This window comes from Xenopus tropicalis, chromosome 4 (genome assembly GCF_000004195.4).
Source record: "Xenopus tropicalis strain Nigerian chromosome 4, UCB_Xtro_10.0, whole genome shotgun sequence".
NCBI lineage: Eukaryota > Metazoa > Chordata > Amphibia > Anura > Pipidae > Xenopus > Xenopus tropicalis.
This window is the reverse complement of record NC_030680.2, coordinates 65,423,419-65,449,982: the sequence shown is the minus strand read 5'-3', so window position 1 is coordinate 65,449,982 and position 26,564 is coordinate 65,423,419. Positions and strand designations below refer to the sequence as shown.

Sequence of the window (26,564 nt, the reverse complement as noted above, 5' to 3'; positions counted from 1 at the left end):
ATCGCATAGTTTTTAAGTTTAAACAGAGTAGCTCAGCAGTGTACCTGGCCCACATCTTGTGGTGCAGAAAAATTTTAGTAGATCTGAACAAATGTTCTGTCAAAATGTAAAGATAACTCTATAGCCCACAGCAGGTTGCCTGTCAGAAAGCTAGAGAATGGTACTGTGTATGGATGAATGTCAGCAGGTAAATTGTAAAGCAACTCCTTTACAGACAGAACAGACAATACTGCAAAATATCTACACTCCATAATCCTCACTCCATAAGTACCTGCTCCACCTAAACAAGAGCAAATCTTGGGTGTTCTGGGTAACAGGGAATATAACTGTCAGGCAGCATAAATCATACAATAAACAAATAGCCCACCATAAATATAACCCTTGTATTGTAGCCATGCTCACAGACAGCAACATGGCTGCACACAAAGCACAGATAAAAATGGTTTGCTGTAATTGGGGGGGGGGGGGGGGTACCTGCAGACTGCGTGTTTATTTACCACCCCCGTGAAATGGGCCAGAGAAGGATCCCCTGATATACTGTAGTTACACAGGAGGAGGGGAAATGGTGGGTGAATTCCGTCAATTAGAAGAGGTGGGAAAGAACCAGATGTGATACAGACATGAGAGGCAAATGCACTGAATGGCAGAGACAGGGAGACATCGAGGAACGAGCACAAAGCAATACAGAAGTTACCAGCACTGCAGACAGATATCTCCAATATCTCTCCATGAGAATATACAAACTTTGTATACATTTTTAATATACAGCTATGCTCTTAAATTGCTATGGCTGACAATAAAATGAAAGAACAAACCTACTAAATGGCATATCTTAGTTAATTCAGTTGGATTCAGGTGGCGCCGAGGGAGTGGTCCCATGGAAGTGGCCATCCAACTGCTCCCTTTCCTTGAGTTCCATGGTGGGATGCAAATATTCTTTGAAACCCGGAGAGACTTCAAGTCCCAAAACCCAGTTGCCTGGGGTGCTAGGAGCATTACACAAATATCAGACTTCTTTGGTACATATCTGGGCTATATTATATATATAAAACAGCTTTATTTATACAGGAATAACAGAAAAGAACATAAATCCCATAATGGATTACAGACTTTAGATATTTAACAAGAGTTTAAGCAGGTCAGCCATATAGTTAACAAGGATTAAAAAAGCAAAACAAAACTAAGCATAAAGGCACATGCAGAAATGAACATAGAAGCAAATTAAATGCTCTGGTGCTGGCTGGTTAAATGCAGTAATATATTGCTTGTAAAAATGTATTTCTACATTACTGTTCCTAAATTAAACTCACCGTCTTCCAAAAAGATTATTTTGCCATTGAAGAGTACATTTGCCTAATAAGATACAATGAAAGGGGTCACTTTTAGCATCCCAAGAATCATTTGCTCTTTGGGGACAATCTATCAAGCAGTGTAAAATCGGCACTTTTAACACCATGACATACTGTGCAACCTTGTGTATTTATCAAGCTGTGTAATAAAAGTGAGCTGGGGTCAACATTCTGATGTAAAGCGAACTAAGAAGTTGCACTGCTTTTTATTCAAGGATTTCTTCTTCTGCCTGATCTCATCCCTTTCATTTTAAAGGAGAACTTAAGCCTAAAAAAGAATATGGCCTGAAATTATGTACTTTATATGCTAAAGTTAAAGTCCAGAGGTTCCACAGTCCTACAACTAATGATTCAGACCTTCATTGTACACAGAAACCTGCCATCTTGGATCTTGCTAGTCCATGCACATGTGCTCTGGGCAGTTGAGTAGCTAAACTTAGGGGTCATCGAAAAATATTAACATATTAGCAGAGAATAAGGTCAGTTCTAAAACACAATACGTTGGCTTCTGGGCTGCCATGTAATTTGAATCTGAATTATCAGTAATTAGTCTGGTATCATGAATTTTACATTATATATATATATATATATATATATATATAGTGAATAATGTACCCCTTGTTGTAAAATACAGCGATATTAAAAGCCACTGAAAAGGTCCATGGCCATATATACAAGTATGACGCTGAAGGCTGAATGCTTTTATACAGGTCATGGAACTCCAAAGTGATTTCTAATATCCTCGTATTATAAAACACAAATTTCAATGAGTTATGTGACAGAAATCACTACGCACTGATTATAATCGACGACATTACCATGCTCCATTTATAAGGATATAATTTACAAGATATTCATGGCTCTTGTGTATTTTATATACAGTATAATGTGAGTCACTCTCTAAGCTTAGATAACTAATAGCAAAGTGTGGGCCATGAATCAGCAGAATAGAAGATGGGGAGCAACTGGGGACATAATCAGAGGCACAGATCTGTGGGGGCCTCAGTATGGTACAAAAGCCATAAGGTGCAGCATTTCTAGCATAACTCTTTGTTGAGCTTTACTTCTTTAAAGGTGATATAAAATAATTTTTGGGAACAAATCAATGAACTTTATATCACCACTTTTAAACTGTAACGGATTATGCCTGCAGACAGGATCGGACTGGGCTGCCGGGGCATGGGGAAAAAACCCAGTGGGCCTTGGCGGCCCACACCCGATCCCTGCCAGGCGCTCCCCCAAGCCGGCAGTCTCCCTCTCTCGACGCGCTGAAGGTATGTGAGAGGGGAGTTGGGTGGGTCTGTGGGGGAGGGGTGTGAAGGTAGCAGTGGGGGCCCATGAGGCAGAAGCCCCAGTGGGCCCTGCACCCCCCAGTCCGACCCTGCCTGCAGATTTTACAATGAACATAAAATCATTAAGAGGATAGCACAGCTTGATAAATAGCAATTTTATTATTTCATACAAATTAATACACCATTATTTTGGTGTCAAACATTTTACACAACTTAATAAATCGGCCCCTTAATGTACATCATATATTAATCTTATCTTCAGCCAGACTGTCAGCATATCTAAAAGCCCATGGGCCTCCATGTAAACTTTGGTTTACGGTCCTACAGATTCTAATTCCATGCCCTCTATCCACCTATAAATTTTATCTCCTGCATATGGGGTTATGAAATTATTCCAATAAAACTATTGCCCTCCTGTGTTTATATATTCAATTTTTTATGTTAAATTATTTTGTGACCTGTTTCAAACCTTGTAGCTATGCTCCTCCCCATGGCATACATCCTCAGTTGTACTCCAAAAATAATCCTGCACACACATGAATGCCTTGTTATTAAAAGAACTCCATGGCTAATGTACACATTGCTCTGCCAGTTCAAGTTCTACAAAATCACAATGGTACACACAAAAGGACAGAAAAATCTCTCTGATTAGAAACATTATAACAATATATGTTGCTTTTCATTTAGGAGCACAATGATGTGCATCTCAGTTAAGGAGTGTTGCATTGGCCCTCCTGCCTGGAACCCCGTTCCCAAGCCACAGTCAGACTGTCGCATTCCGATGGCTGAAAAAGAAATGCTGACCATCCCAAGAAATCGCTTCTAAAGTTGTCACCAACGGTACAGGCAGCAGCATATGCCTAGATTCTATGGAAATCTATATTAATGTATTTCTCACTGTAACAACAACTTTTTTAGTTTTTATTTTCCATCTCTTATTATTAAAATAGTGGGACTGGGATCTAATTGTGGATCTTTGTATAAGGACATTAAGTTGGCAGCGCCATTGTGGCAAACCAGGGGCCTTTCATTTCACCCCTTTCATATAATGGTCTCTCCCATTATAAGCTGTCATTTAGTTTCTGCTGCATATAACAAAGCGACATAAAACAAAATCCTCCCAGTATGATATGAAGGTGTGAGAAACATCAGTGTAAAAACATATTCCTTATAGCTGAATTGCAGTCATCCATAGCAGAGGCTATTTCCTAGACAATACCACTGTACCCGTTAAATTGCTACATGGGAACAATGGTAATGGATATTAAAGGCATATAGGTAAGTTACTACCAACTTCTTGGTGTACATGAAGCTTCAGTATCACATGACAGAACCAGTGTTACTAGGTTTAATTCTTCAAAGAAAAAGCAAGGAACTGAATGTTTGCCTTATGAAAATGAAATAATGTTATGTGCGGCGTGTATATAATATGGATTTGGGAAAGATCTGCTTCAGCAGCCTGTGTTATATTCCACCGTACGTTTAAAAAGAAAAACAAATAAAAAGTTGATTTCCTTTTATGCGTATTTCACTCCAAAAGTCTCCTGTGAGGCGTATACCATGTAAAGGAAGCCATCTTCATCCTTTTCCCGTTCATACACCTCAGATATAGGTGTAGATACGCTCACCATGCTGTGGCCATTTACTAGCAGAAAGAAAGCCTGATTGGAGTTGAGCTGTAGGCGGCGCCTGCGATGTAGAAAAAGAGAATAATGTTCATTAAAACCTGGCAATATGGATTTAATATCATCGTTATATACCACTGTCATGTTACACAGATAGCTTTCATCATTCGTGTCAGTTCCTGCCGCTAGAGGTGCTTACAATTTAGGCCCCTATCTCAAACACAGATAGCCAACATGTGGAATGAAACCAGACACAAACCAGGTAGAACATTCAAACTCCTTTGCAGACTGAGCCTTCTATGTATAATGGCCTGGTACAGACAAAATCTTAGCTCATTCTTTCTGTGCCATGCAGGACTCTGTGGCACATGCATAGGACCATGAGCACCACCCATATTGCCAGTGTGTTTGAAGCTCAATGCAGACACAGTTTCTGCAAAGAGTGGGGGTATGTACAGTACAGCTACAGCGAGCAAAGCAGTTACAGGGGCCTATAATTTATAGGCCAAAATATGTTGCAACCACCTTTGCTTTATGGAAACATGACCAAAATGTCATGTAAAGCTTTAGTCTAAGTAGCTAAACTTTTAGTACAAACAGAAAGTGAATTAAAGATCTTTCAATTATAGTATTACTTAGATTATAAGCTCTAGGGGGCAGGGATATCCTTCCTCTTGTTTCTTTACACTTAGCACTCCTCATGTAACTGTACTTTAAATGTATTTGTATTTATTATTGTACTGAGCCCTGTTTGTTTTATTAATCAACTGTTCTGCTGTACAGTGTTGAGTACATAAGTAGTGCTTTATAAAGTAAAATATATATACATACTTTACTTGAAGAGCAGTAATCTCATTTGTTTACAACACTGCCCCTAACACTGCTCCCTAAGACTCCCCCCGCTCCCAGTGTAGTGGTACTTAACAAGCAGGAAGAGGGGATGGTCACAGGTTGCCTAGGGCACCCATTTAACTTGGCTCAGCCGTGCTACTTCAAGTATTGAAAATATAAGAAGGAGACACAATTTGCTGGTTTCTGTATGAAATTATGGCATCCAGCGCCAGTAAAAAGCATGATATTCATTCTTCTTTGTTCTACTTCCTTACCTGATGATTTTAATAAGCTCACTCATGTTGACGTGATCAGGGACCAGGAATTTGGTTTTATCCAGGACTGGTAATTGCTTCTCTCCCTTGTATCTCTCAATGATGACCTGCACAGTAGCAAATTGGAAGAAAAACTGTAAGCTTGCTTTAGTTGTGAGGTACAGAAGGAATTAGATGGGACAAATAAAATGCAGTGCATTAAAGGAGAAGGTAAGGTACAATCACTGGGGGGTGCTAAAATGTTAGGCATCCCCAGTGATTGTTATTGTTTACCTTATACCCAGGGCTGATGCTCCTGTTATGAGAAAACCGCACCAGCCCAGGGTAGCTGCGAGCGAGTGTCTTTAACAATTAAGTCACCATTTTTACCCTACTGCGCATGCACTGGCCCCAAGAGACAGAAGAGGAACACCCACTTGCAGATACCCTGGGCTAAGGTAACCAATTACAATCTCTGGGGTGCCTAACAAATTATTGTACCTTTTCTTCTTCTTTAATGGTAGTCATTCAATGCAGTATAGGGGATTTCTGTGTCAGTGAGAAATTAGACTGTAGATCTCCAGCTACAACTGAACTTGTAACTCTCATCATCTCAATAATAGCCACTGGCTTAATGGTGTATCAGAGATTTTACAGCCAATTTTAGCTGTTCCTTAGTATAAGGGCAGGAGCACACGGGGATATTAGTCGACTGCAGTTAAATCTTGGCTACCAAAATGCCTTTCCACAGGCAATGAAGTGAATCACTGATGAGTAAGGCACACGTTGTTTTGTTTTCCAAAGTTGCAGGGTTTCCTCCTGATATTTTTTTTTCAAGAAATGCATAAAAAATCCACTGCTCAGGAATGTAAACACCTGTGTATAAGAGCCCTAGAAGCTTGTCTCACTAAAGCTCCTGAGTGAAGGGTAAGCGCAACATAGTCTAACTACGAAGTCACTCTGTTTTCAGATTTTAAATGCAACATATATTTAGTACCCATGTACAATAAGGTGCCTTGAAGTGGCATTCTCAGAAAGTTGCTTTAAGAATTCAGTCTATGGAAACGTGGTACAATGCAATAAATATTCTTGGGGGTTTTACACAAGAGAAAATTCAGCGCCATGTACTGCAGCCAGTTGAGCATCTGACCAGCCTGTTTAGAATCCTATCCAATTTAGACAGTCAGGCTAAAGTTGCAGCATGCTGCACTACAGCCCTAGAGATACACTATTCTGCTATTTTGATCCGATTCTAGTAGGGCTGACAGAAATCAGACTAACTGGCATATTTACATGAGGGAGCCATATTGGTTGATTTGGCCATCCACAGATTGCCAACAACAGTGATCTGATTGATAGCATATAAGCAGCTTTTTGTACCACAGCATCCATCCACTTGAAGAGAATGACCATCAGTAACTGAACTTTTTGGTTTCACCAGTCCAAACATGATTATGTGAGACTACAAGTTTGTTGAAATTGTTATATGCCATACATGCCCAGAGGGTGGGGCAAAATAGCTGTAACCAAACCACATCTATGCATGCATGGCAACTTTTAGGCACTTTATCTATGCTAAATGGCTGCTTGAGCTATTTAAGCAGAATTTAAGAAGCCAAAAAACATGTAGTTATAGCACCCAAATCAGCCACCTGACTACAAAGTCTATGGGACGGTGCAGTTTCGGGTGCTACAATGATTTTTGGGTTACTTACAAATGCTGAGCCTAACATGTCCAAACAGCCTTGTAATCCATTATTCTTACTGTTATTTTAATTACTTGCCTTACGTTTATCTCCTTCTAGCAGGGACCATTCTCTGTATAGCATACCATAATGATATAACATGCTATAAGCAGATGATTCAGTGAATATAGAATTTCCAAATTAGGCCACATTATGTATTTACTATTGCAGTTACATAAAGTCACTTAAAATTCCAGACAAATACTAGGTGTTGCTGCAGCAGTGACATGTTTACAACAGTTATTTACTCCCTGTCATCCTACACCACACAATCTTTTTGCTTGGCAGAGTAAAGGTGACAATTGGCATGCAGTTGCACTGACTTGTGACGGCAGATTACTCACTGGAATTTTTGTTGGATGTTGTTCCCTGATGAGTCTCACGTCTTCCACTCTTTGCTCTGACGGAAAAAAAAAACGTTTTGCCTTTAGATTTAATGAACAAATAAACATTTTATTCTCATTTATTTACTGCAGCAGCAATTACCACAAAGATCGGAAGCACACAAGTTAACAAAAGGTATTGCTCTGATTTGGTCTACAAGCCCCCTCATGGGGCAAAGTGCATGCACAAGGAAAAAAAAAATGTATATAGACAATATATGTCAATGCCATTTCTCAAACCGACTTATTTGTCAGTATATGCAATGCTAGCATATATTCACAATAGTAGTTTAAATAACCCAGTCGAGTTCAAGTTACGTTTATACATTCTACTAGTGCTGATTTATGGTTGGACTGACCAAATGGAACATTATCATTTAATATAAATTGGCCTGCAAACACATTCTATATTGCGACAGATATAGGATTCACGGTAAGATTTGCTTGTTTGGCAAGGCCGCTAAATGAGCGCATCTTTCCCTCCAATATCGTACTAATGCGATCCTTAGATAAGATGTCAAATCGGCAGCTTAAATCTTCCCGTGTATGGCCACCTTAAAGGAACAGTAACACCAAAAAATAAAAATGTTTTTAAGTAATAATAATACAATGCACTGTTGCCCTGCACTGGTAAAATTTGAACATTTGCTTCAGAAACACTTCTATAGTTTATATAAAAAACTGCTGTGTAGCCATGGGGGCAGCCATTCAAGCTGGAAAAAGGAGAAAAGGCACAGGTTACATAGCAGATAACAGATAAAACACCATTGTATTGTATAGAACTTATCTGTTATCTGCTATGTAACCTGTGCCTTTTCTCTTTTAAATGGCTGCCCCCGGGGCTACACAGCAGTTTCATTTACTAAACTATAGTAATGTTTCTAAAGCAAATACACCAGTTGTACCAGTGCAGGGCAGCAGTACATTATACTGTAGTTCCTTTTATACACTTTGATTTTTTGGTGTTACTGTTCCTTTAAGATATAATTAATCCTTATTGGTGGCAAAATGATCCTCTTGGGTTAATTTAATCCTTAAATAATTATTTAGTAGACTTAAGGTAAGTAAAGAAGAGAGGCTTATGCAGCCCTGATTTTTCTTGGCTACATTATCGGTTTAGCACTGAACCCAGAAACAAATTCCCAAATAGATGAACATCTCCTTTAATCCATTTACATGTTTATACAAAACCCACCATAAATGCAATTTGTAGGCAGTATGAAGCAACACACGGAAATAGCTGCCAGGGCAATAATGGGAGTAGTCTGTACAGATGGAGGGATGAAGGCCACCAGTCCCTTACACTAGGGAATATTGTCACTTGTTTCCTTGTTGTATCTCTTGCTGCGCACATGGCTGAAACACGTGCTACTATTTACACAATACACTTCTGAAAATTAAAAATTCTGAGGATACATAAGAACCTGAGAATGTGTCACCTGCTGCTATAATAAATGAGTTCATGTAAATTATTCTCTTCCTCCATCTGACAAGGAAGCACTTTACTTAAATCTTTATGCTTTGTGTGCGTCTAAAAGTACTGCTGTGTGTGTCTAAAAGTAACGTCCCACAGAGATAAGTCACCTGTGATCATGGTCGGACTAGGCAGGCAGACTCCGGGAAATAACCTGGTGGGCCCCAGCCCAGAACCAATCCCTGCTGGGTGCTCCGGGTCCTGCAGGTCCCCCTCTCCCGACGCCTCTAAGTCCCTAAAAATGTGAGCTCAGGGGGAGGGGGTTGGGTGGCCGACCCTGCAACCCCCAGTTTGACCCTGCCCGCGATAAATCTCTGCTACCACAGATGACTAATCTCTCTGAAATGCCTTTTCACCAGCAACAAAGGGAATCACTGGTGGAAAGGTCTACGCATCGATTCAGTTTTCCGAAGTTGAGCAATGTTGCCTGCAGGAGGAAACTAGGCGACTAGTCTCCCCGTGGGACTTTACCCTAAGTGGTTTATTCTCTTTATTTATTCTTTTATAGGGCTGGGAGAGTAATGTTATTTTACGTAACTTCATTATATAAAACACACAATATAATATACAAGAAATGTTGCATATAAAAAGTCATGTGACAATCACATTTGTTTCAGCATACTGTTGCCAAAGTAGATTGATCATGAGATGGCACTCATTGTTTTGGCAGGTTGTGCAATCACAATTCTGGATTCTGGTTTATGCTAGTAGTCCCTTTGATACTCCTCCTGCTTTGCCTGTTGCTGCTATTATTTATACATAGGAACATATAGAGTCCCTTATGTATCAGACATGATTAGTATGCATTTTGATGCTTATAGGTATTGGATTCAATATCAAGAACATTCCAAAATATGGGAATGTCATCTGCCAAAGTGTGCTATTAAAGAAGTAATTTGTGAACTTTTAGAATGTTATAGAATAGTGAATTCTTAGCAAGTATTAAATTGGTCTTAACCTTATATATATTTATTTATATTTATAAATGATTTGCCTTCTTCTGACTCTTTCCAGCTGTCAAATGGCCCCAACAGCCAAAAAAACTATTTCTCAGTGAAGCCACAATTATATTATTATTGTTGTGTTGGGTTGAAAACCCCAACATACTGTTCTTCGACTTCAGCTTATTCTTCTGCTTCTTCCGCTTCTTCTTATTCTTAGCAGTCCCCATTTTCTAAACGCTACTCCTCCTACAGTTTTAGGGGTACAACACCCAAACTCTCCACACTTCTTCCCCCTATAGCTGAGCAGGTTGCTTGTGCTTTTGTAAGCGATCCAGCCCCCCGTCTTTTTGTGGCGCCTCTCTGAACACCCCAATTTTCTCATTGACTTTGACAATAACAGGAGGTCATGAAACTGTATCATTATCACACCCCCATCCCCCTTGGTACAGTCCGCCCCCCCTACCGCCCCCCCCCCAAACAAAATGGTACGGTCCGAACGCCCCTCCAAATAAATGGTATGGTCCAACACCCTTCTCCAACAAAATGGTACGGCCCGACCCCCTCCTCCAACAAAATGGTACGGTCTGACCCCCTCCTCCAACAAAATGGTACGGTCCGACCCCCCCCTCCAACAAAATGGTACGGTCCGACCCCCCCTTCCAAAAAAATGGTATGGTCCGACCCCCCCCCCCCTCCAACAAAATGGTACGGTCCGACCCCCCCTTCCAAAAAAATGGTATGGTCCGACCCCCCCCCTCCAATAAAATGGTATGGCCCAACCCACATAACAAAATGGTACGGCCCAACCCACATAACAAAATGGTACGGCCCAACCCACACAACATCATGGTATGGTCCGATCCCTCCCTCCAAAAAATGGTACGGTCCGCATTCCCCCCTCCAATAAATTGGTATGGTTTGACCCCCTCTCCAACAAAATGGTACAGTCCAATCCCCCCTCCAACAATATGGTACGGACCGACCCCCCTCCAACAAAATGGTACGGTCCGACCCCCCTCCAACAAAAATGGTACGGTCCGACCCCCCTCCAACAAAAATGGTACGGTCCGACCCCCCCCCCCAAAAAAAAAATTGGTACGGTCCGACCCCCCCCCCCCAACAAAAATGGTACGGTCCGACCCCCCCCCCCCCCCCCACAAAAATGGTACGGTCCGACCCCCCCCCCCAACAAAAATGGTACGGTCCGACCCCCCCCCCCCCCCAACAAAAATGGTACGGTCCGACCCCCCCCCCCCCCAACAAAATGGTACGGTCCGACCCCCCCCCCCCAACAAAAATGGTACGGTCCGACCCCCCCCCCCCCAAAAAAAATGGTACGGTCCGACCCCCCTCCAACGAAAATGGTACGGTCCGACCCCCCCCCCCCCAACAAAAATGGTACGGTCCGACCCCCCCCCCCCCCCCCCGAACAAAAATGGTACGGTCCGACCCCCCCCCCAACAAAAATGGTACGGTCCGACCCCCCCCCAACAAAAATGGTACGGTCCGACCCCCCCCATCAAAAATGGTACGGTCCGACCCCCCCCCCCCCATCAAAAATGGTACGGTCCGACCCCCCCCCCCCATCAAAAATGGTACGGTCCGACCCCCCCCCCCATCAAAAATGGTACGGTCCGACCCCCCCATCAAAAATGGTACGAGCCGACCCCCCCCCCCCCCCATCAAAAATGGTACGGTCCGACCCCCCCCCTCCCATCAAAAATGGTACGGTCCGACCCCCCCCAAAAAATGGTACGGTCCGAACCCCCCCCCCCACAAAAATGGTACGGTCCGACCCCCCCCCCCCCATCAAAAATGGTACGGTCCGACCCCCCCCCCCATCAAAAATGGTACGGTCCGACCCCCCCATCAAAAATGGTACGGTCCGACCCCCCCCCCCCCATCAAAAATGGTACGGTCCGACCCCCCCCCCCATCAAAAATGGTACGGTCCGACCCCCCCCCCCCCCCCCATCAAAAATGGTACGGTCCGACCCCCCCCCCATCAAAAATGGTACGGTCCGACCCCCCCCCTCCAACAAAAATGGTTTGGTCCGACCCCCTTCTCCAACAAAAATGGTACGGTCCGCCCCCTCCCTCCACAAAATGGTATGGTCCGACCCCCCCCCCCCCCCCACCCTCCAACAAAATGGTATAGTCCAACCCCCCTTCCAACAAAATGGTACGGCCCGAGCCCCCCCCCCCCATCCAATAAAATGGTACGGTCCATACCCCCCCGTCCGCCAAAATGGTACGTCCGATCTTTAGTTACAGGGGCTTTCATGAAACTGTATTATTATGTAACCCCACAGACTGTTCTTCAGCTTATTCTTCCGCTTCTTCTTCAGCTTATTCTTCCGCTTCTTCTTCTTATCATCCCCCATTTTCTAAACGCATTTTCTCCTACAGTTTTAGAGGTACAACACCCAAACTCCCCACACTTTTCTGCCCTATAGCGGACCAGGTTGCTTGTGCAAGCGATCCGGCCCCCCGTTTTGTGGCGCCACTCCAAACCCCCCAATTTTCCCATTGACTTTGACACTTACAGCTTTGAAGCTACACCCCCCAAACTTGAATAACATAATCATGGGGTCACCCCAAATGAAACAGCGACATTTGTTGGATGACCCCAAAGTGGGAGGGGCCAACAACAGCCAATCAAATTTCACCCCTTGACTTTTATGGGGAAATTGAAACTGCTGCCAATCTTACGGCTTTGAGGCTTCACTCACCAAACTTGAATCACATAGTCATGGGCTCAGCCTGAATGAAAATATGATGATTGCTGGATGCCCAAAAGTGGGCGGAGCTGTGAACAGCCAATCAGATTTTACCTATTGAGTTGGAGGAAATCCAACCTGCTGCCATTCTCACAGTAATAACACCAGGCCCCCAAACTTTGCAGGGTTAGGCACCAGGTAACTGCGGTTCAAGGTTAGAAAAAGTGGGTGGAGCCACCAACAGCCAATCAGATTTTACCTATTGACTTTCAATGGGGAAATTCAACCTGCTGCCATTCTCACAGTATTAACCCCAGGTTCCCCAAAATTTTCACAGTTGGTCAATAGGGGACTGCAGTTTTAGTTTTGAAAAGTGAGCAGAGCCACCAACAGCCAATCATATTTCACCTATAGAATTTTATTGGTTTGATGCCAGGGTGAGTCTGGAGGGGAAAGTAAAGTGAATGGTACGGTCCGATCTTTAGTTACAGGGGGTCATGAAACTGTATCATTATCACCTCCCCCCGTACCCCTAAAGTGGTACGGTCCAACCCACCCTCAAACAAAATGGTACGGTCCAGCCCCCCCCAACAAAATGGTACGGTCCAACCCACCCCTCCAGCAAAAATTTAATTCAGTGACTTTACGTTTTTCAACCCAACATGAAGTTTGTTCTCAAACTTCCCTTTCTAGTTACTTTTTATTACTTATTTTTCTATGCAGGCCTCTCTTAATCACCTTCCTGTCTCTCATTCACACCATTGCTTGGTTGCTAGGGTAAACTGTATCCCATCAACCAGATGGCTGTTAAAATTCCAAACTGGAGAGCCGTTGACCAAAAACTAAAATAATTAAAAAACTACAAATAATAAGAAATGAAGACCAAATTGCAAATTATCTACATCATACTAAAAGTTAATTTAAAGGCAAACACCCCCTTTAAGCTATTTTCTGCCTGATTTTAAATGAATACCTTGTATATGATGGTAACTAAGCTGCATAAATACACACTGGTGGCAAACCAATCCTTTTAGGAACCCGCCCGCAGGTTGGGGCAGGTTCAACCTGAAAAATTGTCCTGCACATCCCGCAGATTGAGTCCAGGTCAGGGGTGGGTTAAACTTCCCAGCCACAACACACATGACTTTATTTGTGCACTGCAGCTGGGCTCCTTTCTCATTGGTGGGTGATGGTGAAACTCTTGAGTCCACGTTTGTGATGTCATCTCTGACATCAGCTATGGTGTGGGATGGACTCAGGCTGGGTTCAGACTAAAAATTCCCTTCTCAAATTTAAGTGAGGTTGGGCTAGGCTTGAGGAGGGGCATGTTTGGGTGGGTTCGGGTTTGAAATTTGTAAAAATATGTGCTTGTCAAATGAAAGCAGAGTTTATAGTACACCCTGTACAGTAATAATGCAGGGCTGGAGGATCGTAAAAACCCTACCCAGCTAAATTGCACTTTTTTGTATGAAACCGTGATTGTACAATAATTATTCTCCCAGGCACCTAGTATAGTTCCTAACTGGCCCTTTACAATGAATACTCTGGACAGAAGTAATATAAAAGATTCTGTAATAAGTATAATGCTTGTAGTAGAACACAACTGTAAAAGCCACAACAGCCAACTTCTAATATGTCCAGTTATTACATTTTCTCCTTAATATGTTCAAATGTTCATTATTTAGAAAAATTAAGGGCTGTGACACACGGGGAGATTAGTCGCCGTGCGACAAATCTTCCTTGTCGCGGGCGACTAATCTCCCCGCAATGCCATCCCACCGGCTAGAATGTAAATCGCCGGTGGGATACGCGGCGCTGTGATTTGCCAAAGTCGCCCGTGTTTCACAGCCCTAAGATCAATTGCAATTGATCTCAGAATATCACTGTTTGCATCATACTAAAAGTTTATGCAAATGTGAATTGCCTCTGTAAGTGTCATTCTAAGGCCATTTACATGTATCCCTTTATAAATAAATGATAAGAAAGCATCTGCACTCTTGGAGACCTCCACACACTGAAACAAGAACCAGCAGGATTCCCAGACTGAATGGGGGTTGTAGGCCCAATGGAGGAGCCATTAAAGTGGTGAAGGATCAGGTGGTGCAGACACCGGCTTATCACAGCCAGTACAGGGACAATGAGGAATTTGTGAGTTTCCTTTATCAAACACTATTCACTCCATCCAAAACAAAACACTCCTTGTGTTGACGGAACATGTCCCTATATTAACACTTTTTAAACCAATTGTAAACAATACAATTCTCCGAGATACACACCTTCTAGCAAAATCATTAACTGTAAAACCAATAGAACATGGATGAGATGAAGTTAGTGGAAAAATTGCCTTCACAACAACACCAAGAGGGAAACAGAATAATCTCAGTCCATGTCCTGGATGCAGCCATTTTCAATGATAGCAGCAATTATAGTCCTTGAGCCACAATGCCACATTACACAAACTAAGTGCATTGAAACCAGAGCATGCATTCACTCCTGCATCACACCAACTGAATTATACATTACTGATTACTATGATACTCTGGAGATTCTCTAAATCAGAAGACTTCAGCATTGCCATTTGTCTAGACACCACAATTTTCACAGCATGTCTTAGATGGAAATATCAATTTCACCTTACTGCCTTCATCAAGCAGTACAAATGGATAACATAATAAAGGGCATACATTTTGCCCAGGTCTATTAACACACAGTCACCAATCAGGTGACCAGTAAGTGCTACCTGCCTAGGGTAAATGTTTATTTTGTCTTCCTCTTGAGCGGTCTGTGTAACTATGCACATCAGACTTGCACCCAAGGAATTACATGCAGAGGTTGTTTTAATGCCAAGCAATGGAAAAACAATGGAATTGCATCCAATTCATGAGCGCAAATCCACACGTGGCCACGATTAGGCTGGAATTGTGGGAAATACACTGCATTATGGGTAATAAACATAGCAAAGTAAATCAGAAATTGCATTTGCCTTCATAAATTAGCCATAGTATGTCGCAAGAGAGTTGCCCAGTCAGAAACCTTGAATCTACTACTTGTGGCACATAAAGGGTTTAAAGCCAATCTTCCCATTTTAAACTTAAGTTTTTACTATACTGTAGGAAAAGCACTCTCTTGAGTAGGAAAAAGCTTGTCCACTGCCACTTTGAGTAGAAGTAGGGGGTTTATGGGTGTCAAGGTTGTGGGCAGCATACATGTACAGGTAAGGGATCCCTTATGCGGAAAGCAGATATCCAGAAAGCTCCGAATTACGGAAAGCCTGTCTCCCATAGACTCCATTTTAATCAAATAATTCAGATTTTGATTTCCTTTTTCTCTGTAAAAATAAAACAGTGCTTTGTATTTGCTCCCAACTAAGATATAATTAATCCTTACAGGATGCAAAATAATCCTATTTGGTTTAATTCATGTTTTATTGATTCTTTTAATAGACTTAAGGTATGAAGATCCAAATTATGGAAAGACCCCTTATCCGGAATACCCTTGGTCCCAAGCATTCTGGATAATGGGTCCTATACTTGTACTTACAAAATCCAAAGTTTAGTGTTTTATTTAGTCTGTGTATTGCTTATAAAACATGCAAAAAAGTCAGTATAGAGCAGGGGTACCCAGAGTTCGTCACCCTGTGATCTACTCTTGCTATCTGGCCTCCATCAAGAGATACTTTAATAAAAATAGTTGATGTTTAATACCTAAATACACATTACAATATATATAAATGCAGAGTCAAATTCACATTTAATGCTCACATAACATTATACAAGTGTCAATACAGCAGTATGGCTGCAGTCAGAAGCTCTGTTATGTTGGGGGAAAAAATGAAGTGGTGGGATGGCATCCCGCCTTGTGGTCTACCAAAAACTTTAAAGTGATCTACTTGCAGACTGGGATCTACCTCTTGGGCACCCCTGGTATAGAGGATTGTTTCCAGAATGTGCTTCTTCTGTGTCTTGTTATGTGCTATGCAAAGTAGAACTACAGCCCGACTAGACCCAACATGGCTGCCTCCAAAAAATAGTTACATTTTATAAATTTTACAAGGGCAGGTTAATGTTCCATTATACTTAAATGTGTATGAAACCCTTTCAATTCTTTGGTGGCACTGGCCCTTTAAATTTGCTGCATGCAAAATATTTCTTTCTTCACGCAGAAGGATACATAGCAGACAAGCCCAAAAATCTTCATATCTAAACTGCCTCCAGCTCCTGCATCCGGCAATGAGATGCAGTAATACAGGTCATATAGTGAATAAAAGGAAAACCCCTGCATTAACCACTGCATGATGACTTCACTCAGATCAAAGGGCTACAGCTCAGAGAAGATTTAAGCCTTTTACTACCCAAGAGAACAGCAGAAAAACACAAATGAAATAAATTTCTTAGTTGGGTACCTGGGCAGGTAAAGTGAGCTTGAATCTAAATATGTGTGCTAACTAGTACTGCTTCATTTGATATTCCTAAAGGTAAATTAATTAGAAACAAAATTCCTAAACCAACACAAAAGCCCTGGCAACAACCCAATAAAACTATAGCAAAAAAAAAAAAAAAAATATGCTCTCTCAGACGTGTTTGGGTTATATCTGTGACATTCCCCTACCACTGTGCTGGAGGGGGTGGTATTTGGCAGTGTCTAGTTGAATGGATTCTACCCAAATGTAACAGCTTTAACTTGTCACAGGCAAATAAAAAGACATAGAAACAGCTCTGAATGGGATCCAGGATCTCCTAAATTTCATATATCCTAACAAAGGTATAATCACCCTTCTGCACTCCTGATGCTCAGTAAGATGCCTATCCTTTGTCCAGCCATCAGGCCACTCCTAGGTTGGTTAAGCCATATTTCATCGGTTAGAGGACAGCCAATTGGAAAATTAGCTGCACCGGGCCACAGCAACATAGGTGTCTTGACAATATTTACCAATGAGCAATAATTTACACATTAACCTATTACTCTTATATTAAACCCCCCTGTGCCCCGTACAGGCTTTTGATGATGGTCATAACCCCCAGGTTTCAAGCAGTGGTTAGAGCACTGTTGTCAGACTTCTTCAATTCAACACCCATTGGAGGCCCAACATTTGGTCACACTCACCCACCTTAGCTCATAAAAAAGTTACAGATAAAGAAAATCAGTGGTGCATCCATCCTTCTGCCATAGATCCAAGAATATATAAGACAATAAATGGGCATTTATCCCAATTCTCACCACAACTGACTTTCAACCTGGGCTTCTGGGTGTATCTAAAAGAGCAAATAGTCATTCTCCATAAATTTCACCCTAAATGGTCTTCAGGCTCAACCTGCCTGCCTGCTACTGCATCAAGCCGAACTAGGGGTGCCAATAGGTTAGACAAAGAGAACAGTGGACATCTTACAAAGTGAAGTTAAATACACTTGCATAAAAGTTTTTTTTTTTTTAGAAAACAAATGTTCTGTCATAATCCAAGAAGCAGAAAAGCAGAAAATGATTTATCTGTTGACCCTTAGACAAAATAATAGGAGTAGCAACTGCACTTCTCAGTACATAATATCTGTCATTAACTCCTGAACATTGTGCTTGGGTTTGCATTGTACAGAGTGTTGTGCCAGTGCACAGCCATGCTCAGCAATACTGTATGCAGTTGCCTGTTTAATGAATGCTGTAGCTATAAGCAGACAGGACTGCAATGTGGAAAAGGATATTAGATGATGTGTGGTACAGTTCAACTGATCCTGATTCCCTGATGGATTGAGTGATTGCAGTGCCCATCCCCCAGTGCTGACTGCAGTGCTTGCTCTCTAGTAAAGATGATATCATGCTGCCTCTCGGTGAGTACCATTAGCATGCAGGCCTGGGGACTCAGCTTATTGCGTCTCCCTGGGCTTGGGTTACACTGTACACAACGAAAATCATAAAGCAAATCTAAGGCTGTGGCGTATGTAAATATGGTATAACGGACAGCGTATTTAGCCAGCTATAAGCTGCATCTGATCGGACTATACCCACTGTGTCACTGGGAACACATTTGTATTAGAAGAGTTTTTTGCACGTTTGACAAATTTAACCAGTTACTAGACAAAATATTAACCCTATAAGCACCACCAATGTGAAAATAAGACACTTCACACCCGTAAAGTCTAAGTCCCTCTTCTGTTGAGGGGGCAGCCTGTCCTTTAATAGAAGGGTAGCTTTCGGAGGCCCAACTTATTAACATCCGCTAAAATACAGCTACAATATTGAAAAGACCCTACCTAAGCTTCTTCTTTGTTTAAATGTCTTCTCAGAGGGCATCTTGTCTCTGTTTTTGTTTCTGTGCCGTTCCTTCTTCCTTCTATCTCTCAGTATAGACCTGCGCTGTCTGCAGAGCTTTTCTCTGCCATCAAAAACAAAACACTGAAACGCTGACATCATCTGTGGCGTCATATGGGAGGTTCCCAGCGCCATCTTGAGTGTGGCAGTTCCCTAGTACAGGAGAAGTGTCCATATATTAACATGATTATTATAATACTCATAACCGTAATCATCCTTAATAACATGAACAATATACATAATGTCCTAATAATCTTTTTATAATTATCACACTGTAAGTGCATAATCATGAAGGGTTGCTTACTTTCACAGTATTCAACACCCTGTCCCTTCATATATTTGTTGTTAAAGCTGCCCAAAGATGTTGAAGAATTTCAGTGATGAATTGTAAACTTGTACTGTACTGTACTACTGTAGGTTCTTACTTAATTGGTTTTATCGGCTGTTCCTGTACTTTTTTTAAAGTTACATATACATTGTTGCATTATGCATTTACACATGGGGCTATAAAAAAATATGTTCACTTGAAGTTTGGGCACCCCTTGCCAAACATGGCGAGAACTAGACGTAGACAGTAGTGATGTGCAGGTTTACCCACGGGTTGGGCGGGTTTGGGCTGACTTTGGCACATCATTTGTGGGTCGCGGGCAGGTTCAGGTTGAGTTCTTCTGCCTGTTCTCCCTCCCCTTTTGTGACCTCATCAGCATGGTGGGCACGGGTCTATAAATAGAGGGGAGAAGCCAGGTTGGGTAGGATTCAGGTTGGGAGCAGGCGGGTTAGGGTCAGGTGTGGGTTGAGTTTTTCTGGGCGCGCACATCATTAGTAGACAGAAGAGGCATGTGCCTAGGGTGCAACAAAGGGGCGCAGCAGGGCACTAACCTTTTTGCCTACCCCTAATTCGGTTTTATGAAGCTGTCTGGTGGTGCATGATGGATGTGATATACTTGGCACTTCAGAAACATTACTAGGATTTCCTAGGCCAGTGATCCCCAATCAGTGGTTCGTGAGCAACATGTTGCTCCCCAACCCCTTGGATGTTGCTCCCAGTGGCCTCAAAGTAGGTGCTCATTTTTTCATTTCTGGTTAGGAGGCAAGTCTTGGTTGCATAAAAACCAGGTATAATTCCAAACAGAGCCTTCTGTAGGCTGCCAGTCCACATAGGGGCTATTAAGTAGCCAATTATAGCTCTTATTGGCACCCCCCAGAACCTTTTCATGCTTGTGTTACTCTCCAACACTTTTTCCATTTAAATGTGGCTCGCGGATATAAAAGGTTGGGGGATCCCTGTCCTAGGCCCTGGTGCAAGACATGTAACCAGGCCCCCCCACTCCTCTCTGCACATTTTCTCTGTTAAGAAAGATGCAATGTGGTTTCCCATTGGCCATTAGGGGGCACTGGTCTGGGTGCACCCCCTGCTCCTTCGGTAGCTTAGCCCTTGCATCATTTCAATCACGCATCATAATGCCTCCTACCCCCCACATCACCGATCATCACTTCACTGTGGCTGGGGAAAAAGGGCAAACATTCATGCAGCCTTACTTTTGGGAAAGGCTCAATCACCCAGGCAGTTGTTATTTCTACAGTCCTAACTTCTGCATTTTTGAGTAATGTTCATCTGCTGATGATTCATCTCTTAACATTAGTAGAGTGGAGGAACAATCTTTCCTGCAACCAATGGTCGAGGGAAAGTAATTGTAACATATGGCCACCTTTAAACAAAGGTGAATTGCGATGCAAAAATACAGTACATATTTTCACACTAACATGACGATATCAATGCCTATCAATGCATACTAAAGATGCAGGGAAGACAACTAATCAGCACTTTCTCCACTGGCATATTTACCCTAGTGAAGAAAATGCATGTTTGACACTAGCCCTAAAGCGACACAGTTTAAGGATAGTTAAAGGAGGACTAAATTCCTGCAACACATTTTTGCCACCTGAAAAGATTGTCTTTCTCTGCCTATGCAATGCCAGGAAGCGAGAGACCAAAAGTTAAGGTGGCTATACACAGGCCGATCTATGCTCTCTGACCAATTGGTCAGCAAGCAGATCATCTTTACTACATCATTTATGTCCTCCTTAACTTGCAACAGGGGAGCATCTGCCATGTCCATGGGGCACCATGAACTGGCTAACAGTGGATTAGCAGATATAATTTTGAAAGCTCACAATTCCTGAACCAAAAGCTATCCATAGTAAATGGATAAAGGTTGGCATACATGCAAATGTACACAGCTTTCTTTCCTACTATGTTATCTGTGCATGTGGCCACCCTTATTTTTGTGCAGTTTGATGATTTAAAAACCTGAAATATATTCACCTGGAGCTATAACATTTTCTGTAACATGACTGCCTATCATGGTGAAGCCTGGGATGTTACATTCTAACTGCATGCATAAAAAATGCAAGATCATTAAAAATATGACTGCATCATTGCAATACCTTTGTATTACTCAACAAGCCTTTCTAGTTCTGGGAAACTGTTGGGTAAGGCTCAATGCACCCAGGCATTGTTTCTGCAGTCCTAACATCTGCATTTTTGAGTAATGTTCATCTGCTACCAGAAGCATGTGCCCTACAGTGTTTGCCAAACAGTGGGAAGCAGAGAGTATAACTGGTATGTAACTGGTTCTAAATAATTTTAGGTTGCAAATGTAACTGTATGATTTAACCTAAGACCCCTGAGAAAAAGTTTCAGAAACACTCTCCTAAGTGCTAAAGATAGATGGTGCTGACAACAATTGGTAACACATCATGTCAGCCTGCTTACCTCAGTTGTGAATGTTACCGATGGTTATACGTGGTGCAAGTCATCAGTTTATCCAAATTAGCAGACCATTTGCCCTTGTGTGGGAGCCCAATGTATGTTAATTCTCAAGAGTCTAAATCTAGCAATCCAGTTACACAGACTCCATGACTGGTCTCACTATTTATGCAAACTGTTATCCATAAAATTTGTTGTGACTTCATGGTTCTTTCTGCCATGCTACCATTAAGCTTCACTGTTTTCTGGATGTCTCTGTACACAGGGTACAAAAGACATTCATATATTTGCTCAAGCAAAAACCCTGCCACTGGTGACATGTAGAGAGCCATGTCACCAGAAGACAAAATATATCCACTTTGGCTCATCCTGCTATTGCACCATCTGTCTTTCCACATTAAAGGAACAGTAACACCAAAAAATGAAAGTGTATAAAAGTAACTAAAATATAATGTGCTGCTGCCCTGCACTGGTAAAAGTTGTGTGTTTACTTCAGAAAGTCTACTATAATTTATATAAATAAGCTGCTATGTAGCCATGGAGGCAGCCATTCAAAGGAGAAAAGGCACAGGCACATAGCAGATAACAGATAAAACGCTATTGTATTCTACAGAACTTATCTGTTATCTGCTATGTAACCTGTGCCTTTTCTCCTTTTTTCCAGCTTGAATGGCTGCCCCCGTGGCTACACAGCAGCTTATTATATAAATTATAGTAGTGTTACACACCAGTTTTACCAGTGCAGGGCAACAGTGCATTATATTTTTATTACTTTAAAGCTGTTTAATTTTTTGGTGTTACTGTTCCTTTAATTCCACCACAGCCTCCCCTTTAGTAAATTATACAGAAAGTACTCAATCCATATTTTCCAGGCAAGGCTGTACTTAAAGGGGTGAATCACTTTTAAGAGAACTTTTAGTAAATTATAGAAAGGTTATATTGTGATAAAAATTGTAATTGGTGGTTTTTCAGTTATTTCTTTTTTTTTTATTCAGCAGCTATCTGGTTGCTAGGGTCTTATTTACCCTAGCAACTAGGCAGTGGTTTGAACTAGAAACTGGAATATGAATAGGAGAGGGACTAAAAAGATAGATAAGTAATAAAAAGTAACAATAAAATTGTAGCCTCACAAAGCAATAGATTTTTGGCTGCTGGGGTCAGTGAACCCCCTATTTGAAACCTGGTAAGAGGCAGAAGAGGAAGGCAAATAATTCAATAATATAAATAATGAAGACGAACTGCAAAGTTGCTATGACTAGAACAATCTATATCATACTAAAAGTTTATTTAAATGTGAACTATCCCTTTAACATGCTATTTGTGAAGTAGCAAGAGCTTATGAAACCCATGAAAAACTGGTCATCTGAATTTCAAATATGCTAAATACACAATGGCAGACCAAGTCAATTCAGTCAATAACCTCTAATGCAAATCAGTACTCATCTTGGGAGCAGATTTTAATCATGTTCAAAAAAAATATTTGTTGATACTCTAATAAAATAGTTAGTGTAACTAGCTAGAAATGAACTAAACAGTGATAAAAGTTAAAAAAAAACTAAAAGTGCAAAAACAAAAAAATTGTAAAAGCACGATTAGCTTTTTGGGATGGGGGGGAGTTAATTTAGGACTAGAGAAAGGGTAAAAGGGATATTATAGATGCCAGGTAACAAAAAATGTATTTAATTTCAGCTACTGAATCAGCTTTTAGAACATATAGTACCTGTGGGATGAAATCTGCAGCAAATGTACAGAGCCAGTGAGGAACTTGCAGTCTTCTTATCAGTCTTCAATTCTGCAATACCTCTCCCCAGTCCTGCCTACATCTGTGGCTTGATTGGATAATTTGTCTGACAAGGGAGCTGCACTCTGAAAGATCAATCAGAGTGCAGCTTATTACAACAGAAACAGAGCTAGAGACGGGTGCAGCGCACAGTGGGCAACTACAGCACCGAATGATGCAGATCCTAGCAAAAAGTGACAATCTTGTCCTTTAAAATCAACACATAGCATCAGCTGCTATGACATGCAAACTTTATGTTCTGCCTGAGCACAACTGCCCTGCTGCTCATAGAGCATTTGCTGTGTCACTGACACTCCTAACAAAATCCAAGATGGTGAACTCCTGTAATAACTTTGAAGGTCTGGATCATTTCTGTTATAGAGATGCTGAGCCTTTACATTGGTGCAATAAGTTCAGTATATAAAATAAGGCATTACTTCCATAGCAATAAGCTTGTATCCAGTTCAGCATAACAAGCACCACAGGATATTTGTGATAGTAATACCCTCAAACAGGTGAACTTGATGAACTGGTCATAGGGTAAGGCACACGTGGCGTTTTTACGCTGCGTTTTTTCTCAGCCTAAAAACGCAGCACAAGCCACACAGCCCCTGACTATGGCGTTTTTCAGCCTAGTACTGGTGACATAGCAAATCCCGTTTCCATGGTGCTAATAGTGCGAAATAGCAAAAAACGCTGCGCATTTCCTCTAGGTCTGGCAGCTGCCTTTGTGCATACATAGGAATAGCTTGCTTTGCAAATACTGGCGTATTTCGGCCAACGCTTGAAAAATCCGTGCTAAGGCGTTTTCTAGCGTATTTACGCTTTGTGTGGTTTGCTTCAAGTCTTTTCAAGTTATTTCTATGGTGATGATATCGGGCGTTTTTCAGCCGCTGAGAAAATTAGAAAATACGCAGCGTAAAAACGCCTCGTGTGGCATCAGCCTTACATTACAGCAGGCAATAAATAGATGATCTGGGCTGACATATATGTGAGCTAACAACCACAAACATAAATACATTGTGATCACAAAACGGGGACACTGCAAGAATAAGTGTCTCCAATAGAGATACCAGCTCTTTCTTAGAAAGTTATTTTAGAAACATATGTCCTAATAAGATAGTTCAATTACAAAATAACAATAATGGTTGTAGATAGTACTTTTAGCTAACTGAACTGAGAGGTCTGCTATTTTTGAAGACACTGCAGTCAAAATTTATAGCAGATTAAATATCTGATAGTGGTCACCCTGGTCAGTTTGGCTGGGCAAATGCCCTTTTGCCCATTTATTTAAACAGCCCTGATAGAACCTTATCAACAGACTCTAATGCAGCTCCTAGTGCCCAATTTATCTTAAAAGGAGTGTGTCAAGATGTAAAATGGCAAAATGTGAACTTGTAAAAAAACAGCAAAATAAATTACTAATTGGAGAGGAATTTGAACAAAGGAAGGCAGAGCGCATGTTAACCTGTTTAGTAATGGATCTGTATTTATTTTACAATGAGTTGAAATCTGAAAGTGAAAGTAAGAGTAATCAGCCATATACAAATGTCAAATTAAGAATTCTATCTAGAAAATGCTGCTTTTGTAGTTTTAACCTTACCTAACAAAATTTAAACGAAGTTAGTATTCTTCCTTTTATAAGCGCACGCTAAATTCTGTCATAGCGCCTCGTTAGCGCAGTAGGTAGCGCGTCAGTCTCATAATCTGAAGGTCGTGAGTTCGATCCTCACACGGGGCATGAGTTTTCTTCAATATTTCTGTGTAAATTACATTTATATTTACCCACACCGTTTTTTCCCACTAATTCTAGTAACAACAGATACACGCCAAGGTACCTGCATACCTATGATGTATTGCTTTTGCAGCTTTTCAATGTACGTGGGATCCCCATACAGTATTTTCAGCAAAGCAGTGCGTAATTGTACTTTGCGATAGCGCGCACTAGGGCAGCCATAACGCGGTAGATTATGTGCCTATGTGACAGACTATTCTCTGGGGACAGGTAGTAATTACTGATACGCGCAGCCCTTCCCTGCATTAGGCAAGTAAGGCCACTTGTGTGGGGATGTCAGCACTATGACAGGGAGAGAGAGAGAAAACCTCTTGGAAAGGGAATCCTGGGCCGCAGCCCTGACAGGAGGACTGATTGCGCCATGTCTCCGCCTGTTTGTGGGTGTGTCCCCGGGCTGTCACTAGCAGCAACACAAGCACCCCGGCCTAGTGTAGGGAGGGTCCCCGGACTGTCAGTGCCAGCGGGCCCCAGTGTGGGATGGCGGTGTGCGCCAGGTTGTGCGGAGTCGGACAGTCCGGGGGCTGCAGGAGGAGACAACAGCGGAAGGGAGCCGGAAACGGCCCTGAGCTGGAGGATGAAGAGGAAGAGGACGAGGTGCGGATTGAGGCAGAAGTAATAGGAGGACAAGCAGCAGAGGCGCCCCGGAGACCCCGCTCTCTCTTGCATCTGCCGCCAGAGATCCTTGTGGAGATTTTCTCCTCACTGCCCGGTACCGAGCTGCCAAGCCTAGCCCAGGTCTGCAGGAAGTTCCGCCAGATCCTCACTACTGACACTATCTGGAAGCGACGCTGCAAGCAAGGTAAGGCCCGCGGGTATCGGCTCCAGGGTGGAGTGCTTGTCAGAGGAGAGTGCGGCCCTCCGGCTGCCGGGCAATTCCAATTCCTGGAGGCGTGTGGGGGGTGTAACATGATTGCAGGCAGAGGGCTGCATCCATCAGGTTCCCCGAGCATGGCGGTACTACAGGGGGTACATAAGCAAACAAGTCGCAGTCTTTGTAAGTCAAGTTTGTTTTGCAGCAGCACAGAGTTGTTGTCACTATATTAGATTACTACATTCTACTGGAGCCAAGAGCATGCGATTTCTTGTGCAGCTGCTGCCAGCTTAGCCCACATGCTTTTTGGAACTGATGGCAAAGCACAACACACTATATATCTAATTGCTGTATTAAGATGATTCTTGGCACCTACACCTTTGACACTGGTTTGCTTGCTATGCATTCCCTAATACCGTCATATAGCATATAGCCTTGCTAGTTACAACGCGAGGCTCCTCCCACAGTGCCGGGGGATACCCTGCTGAGGTG

General features: G+C 42.2%; 2 protein-coding genes and 1 non-coding gene across 4 annotated transcripts in view; 2 read left to right on the top strand and 1 right to left on the bottom strand.

Annotated features, from left to right (window-relative positions):
* Nucleotides 1-1,033: 1,033 nt before the first annotated feature.
* Nucleotides 1,034-18,980, bottom strand: map1lc3b (microtubule associated protein 1 light chain 3 beta). The gene is given in 4 exon segments (NM_204015.2): nt 1,034-4,330; nt 5,373-5,479; nt 7,441-7,496; nt 18,859-18,980. Coding segments are annotated over 4 exon segments (375 nt in total). The 5' UTR covers nt 18,899-18,980; the 3' UTR covers nt 1,034-4,158.
* A 6,154-nt stretch (nt 18,981-25,134) lies between these two features.
* Nucleotides 25,135-25,207, top strand: trnam-cau. Its single transcript has one exon. It is a non-coding gene; the product is annotated as a tRNA-Met (tRNA).
* Nucleotides 25,208-25,569: 362 nt separating this feature from the next.
* The window catches only part of fbxo31 (F-box protein 31), a 33,479-nt gene continuing 32,484 nt past the window's right edge, over nt 25,570-26,564 (top strand). Inside the window, exon 1 of one of the 2 annotated variants that reach the window (XM_012961337.3) lies at nt 25,570-26,060. In XM_012961337.3, coding sequence (XP_012816791.1) covers nt 25,739-26,060 — 322 coding nt within the window. In that variant the 5' untranslated portion in view covers nt 25,570-25,738. 2 annotated transcript variants of the gene reach the window in all.